Source organism: Cricetulus griseus (genome assembly GCF_003668045.3).
Source record: "Cricetulus griseus strain 17A/GY chromosome 1 unlocalized genomic scaffold, alternate assembly CriGri-PICRH-1.0 chr1_0, whole genome shotgun sequence".
In the NCBI taxonomy this organism is placed as follows: Eukaryota; Metazoa; Chordata; class Mammalia; order Rodentia; family Cricetidae; genus Cricetulus; species Cricetulus griseus.
The window spans coordinates 226,289,057-226,292,441 of record NW_023276806.1 but is presented as its reverse complement, the minus strand read 5'-3'; the positions used below and the strand labels follow the sequence as shown (position 1 = coordinate 226,292,441).

General features: G+C 43.3%; 1 protein-coding gene across 1 annotated transcript; it reads left to right on the top strand.

Moving 5' to 3' along the window:
- The first annotated feature begins 1,673 nt into the window (after positions 1 to 1,673).
- Positions 1,674 to 2,606, top strand: LOC100754993 (olfactory receptor 2A5). The gene has a single exon (XM_027389725.1). The coding sequence runs from the start codon at positions 1,674 to 1,676 to the stop codon at positions 2,604 to 2,606; it is 933 nt and encodes a 310-aa protein (XP_027245526.1).
- Positions 2,607 to 3,385: the final 779 nt, after the last annotated feature.

The window sequence follows — 3,385 nt, the reverse complement described above, 5'->3', positions numbered from 1 at the left end:
CCAGGAAGAAGTTCCATGTATTGATACAGTTGGTCATTACATCATCACCTGCCAGCTCTTTCCTCTAAACAACCATCTCCAGCTCTATGGAGAAATGAAGGCAAAATGATAAACAGCAATTTGTTCTCCTGATAGACATTAAATATGAGCTTTGTGAATCATCGTCTCCTCAGGGACCCTTGGAGATAATCAGGGATGGCTTGGTGAAGATGAGCTCACTGTAAAACCTACCCAGCAGGTGTTCTCACCACCCTGCAGGCCCCAGACCGCGCATCAGTCCTCATCAGGAGAATAGTGGGAATTCTTATGTGTGTGAAGTCATTCTGCAGAAGCCTCTAGAAAAAGTAAGAATCTCACACCTAACCTTCAGATCTCCCCTGATCTCAGTGCACTTCCGATAAATGTGATCACTTTTCCGAAGCAAGACCAGCTCTGGTACCACAGTGAGTAAAGCGTCTTTTGCAAAGTGCAGCCATTTAGTGAAGCTGGGTCTGAAGGAGGGAAAGGCTTCGGAAATCAATAGACGGAATGGGAAAGCCAGGGTCAAATTCTCAGCAACAGGTGTTCTGTGCTTAGGATGGAGTTGGCATTTTCAGACACTGAGTCATAAATTGCACATTGGGAGTGACCCCTTGACGATTTAGTATTTCTGTATTTGTGTGGAACATTTGATCTTTTCATTCCTGTGGCTCACATTTGTTGAGAGGGCATGGAAACTAGAGAGGAAGACAGCTGAAAAACTTAAGTAATGTGCAGTATATCATTTTCATTTTATTCTTAATGTAAGACCAACCCCATTCATACCACCCATCCATCCATTTATCATCCATCAATCCGTCTGTCAACCCACTGTATTAGGTACTAAATTGTATGGGTTACTGTTCCAGGAACAGCATCCTGGAAAAGCAGCTTTGAAAGGGGTTGGGAAGATGTAGAAGTAAGAAAATCACAGTTTACCCTTTGCTTAAATAACCTCTTACCTTAGCACTGTCTCAAGAACTACCTCTGCAGATGCTTATAAGAGCAACCAATGCTGGTCATGTTACCGATGTCATTCTTTGCTCATGCCTCCAAAGTAAAAAGCCAGAGTCAATGTATAACATCGAAAAACATACATTAATATAAGCTTTATTTGCTGAAGCATAAGACTGGTAAACATAGAGTAAAACTCTCCCTGACATTGCATTTGTAATCATTTCTTAATTAGCTCATTTGCGCACTTACTCTTTAATCGTGTCTGTATGCAATGCACTCTGCATTAACTCACAAAATAGGAAAGTCTTCGCTGGGAATATAGAAACAAAGCATGAAAACTGAACAGAAAGCAAAACACATAATAAATGGCTACAGTCTCCTCTCAAAACTGAAATAGCTAGTTACTCTGAAAAAAAAAAAAAAAACTCTGCCTGTCACCAGGATAGTAAAAATGTGTATCTTGTAATCAAAAATCAATGCAGAAATAGAAATGTCGTATGAAATCCTGTGATCATATCTATATGTTACCTGTAATGGATTTGCCTTCTTTGTTGCTGTGGATTAAATGCTTAACCTAATGACTCTGAAAGTGATTGTAATGGTGTCGTTATGTAACCACAAATCCACATCTGCCTTTGCTCCTCAGCACACATTTCACTGCCCACAGCAGTCACCATCACAGGGACTACAGCAAGGGTATGATGGAGAACCAGACATGGGTCCCAGAGTTCATCCTACAGGGATTCGCACTCAGCCCAAGGATGCAGACGCTCCTCTGTGGCCTCTTCTCCCTGTTCTACACTTTTACCCTGCTGGGGAATGGAGTCATTCTAACCCTCATCTGGTTGGACTCCAGACTGCACACCCCCATGTACTTCTTTCTCTCCCATTTGGCCATCGTCGACATTTCATATGCTTCCAACAATGTCCCCAAGATGCTGGCAAACCTTCTTGATAAGAAAAAGACTATCTCTTTTGTCCCCTGCATAATGCAGACATTTTTATACATGGCTTTTGCCCATACTGAGTGTCTCATCCTGGTAATGATGTCCTATGACCGGTATGTGGCTATCTGCCACCCTCTGCAATACTCTGTCATCATGGGCTGGAAAGTGTGTGCCCTCATGGCTGTTGTTTCCTGGGCATGTGGCTCCCTCCTGGCCCTGGTCCATGTAATTCTCATCCTGAGGCTGCCCTTCTGTGGGCCCCATGAAATCAATCATTTCTTCTGTGAAATCCTGTCTGTCCTCAAGCTGGTCTGCGCTGACACAACACTCAACCAAATTGTCATTTTTGCTGCTTCTGTGTTCATCTTAGTGGGCCCATTATGCTTGGTGCTGGTCTCCTACACACGCATCCTGGTGGCCATCCTGAGGATCCAGTCAGGGGAAGGCCGCAAAAAGGCCTTCTCCACCTGCTCCTCCCACCTCTGTGTGGTTGGGCTCTTCTTTGGCAGTGCCATTGTCATGTACATGGCCCCCAAGTCTCAGAATCCAGAGACACAGCAAAAAATCCTTTCCCTGTTTTACAGCCTTTTCAACCCCATGCTGAACCCCCTGATCTACAGCCTGAGGAATGCTGAGGTCAAAGGTGCTGTGAAGAGAGTGTTGTGTAAACAGAGATCAAGGTGACTGCCCAGGAGAGACTTGGAGACATACAATGCACTTTCTATGGGATAAAGGGAAGGGGAATAAAAAAAATGCCCTACAGTCTGGTCTTGTAGATTTCTGAGGTCACGAGTATATATTGATTAGATTTTACCCCTAAGTGATGTTGCCAACCAGATCTCCAAGACACAGATGGCACAGGTCACAAAGATAAGAGTCAGGAGGCAGCAAAGCACAGTAGCAAGGAGCCTTGGATTCTTCTGTCTCTTCCAGAACCACCTAAGATCTGATTTCTCATTATGTAAGTTGTAGTTCCCTGTGATTTCTGTCTTCCTCATTGACGTAAGTATATATTAATAAGTCTATGTGTATGTTTCTCGAGTAACGATGTAGAGTAAAGACAGGTCAGTCTTGATGAATAAGCAGCCCCTACTGAGACCATAACAAGGGCTAGAGATGGGGGCAGTGCCTGGTACATGACTTCACTGTGAAAACCACCCAAATGGGCAGATGAATCTAGGCCTATGGAAAGCAAAGCTCAACAGTATGGGTTTTCTATTTCCTTGAAATGAAAGACATGGAATAGTCAGAGTGTTTGCTTAATTTCCTCTCATTCTACACTGCTTAACGGGGGCAGGTTTGCAGAGAAGTTGTATTTAGAATTAACATGAAATAAGGCTTTTGAGAAATTCAGATTACAAAGTGATAGGGGTGGCAGCTCACCATTCTTGCATTTGTATAAAAACTGTGTAAGAGTGAAAAATGTTGCATAGGAGAAACGAGTCAAGGAAAACAGACAGTTG

Coding starts and splice junctions, on each gene's coding strand:
- LOC100754993 (XM_027389725.1), top strand. CDS start 1,674: ATGATGGAGAACCAGACATGGGTCCCAGAGTTCATCCTACAGGGATTC.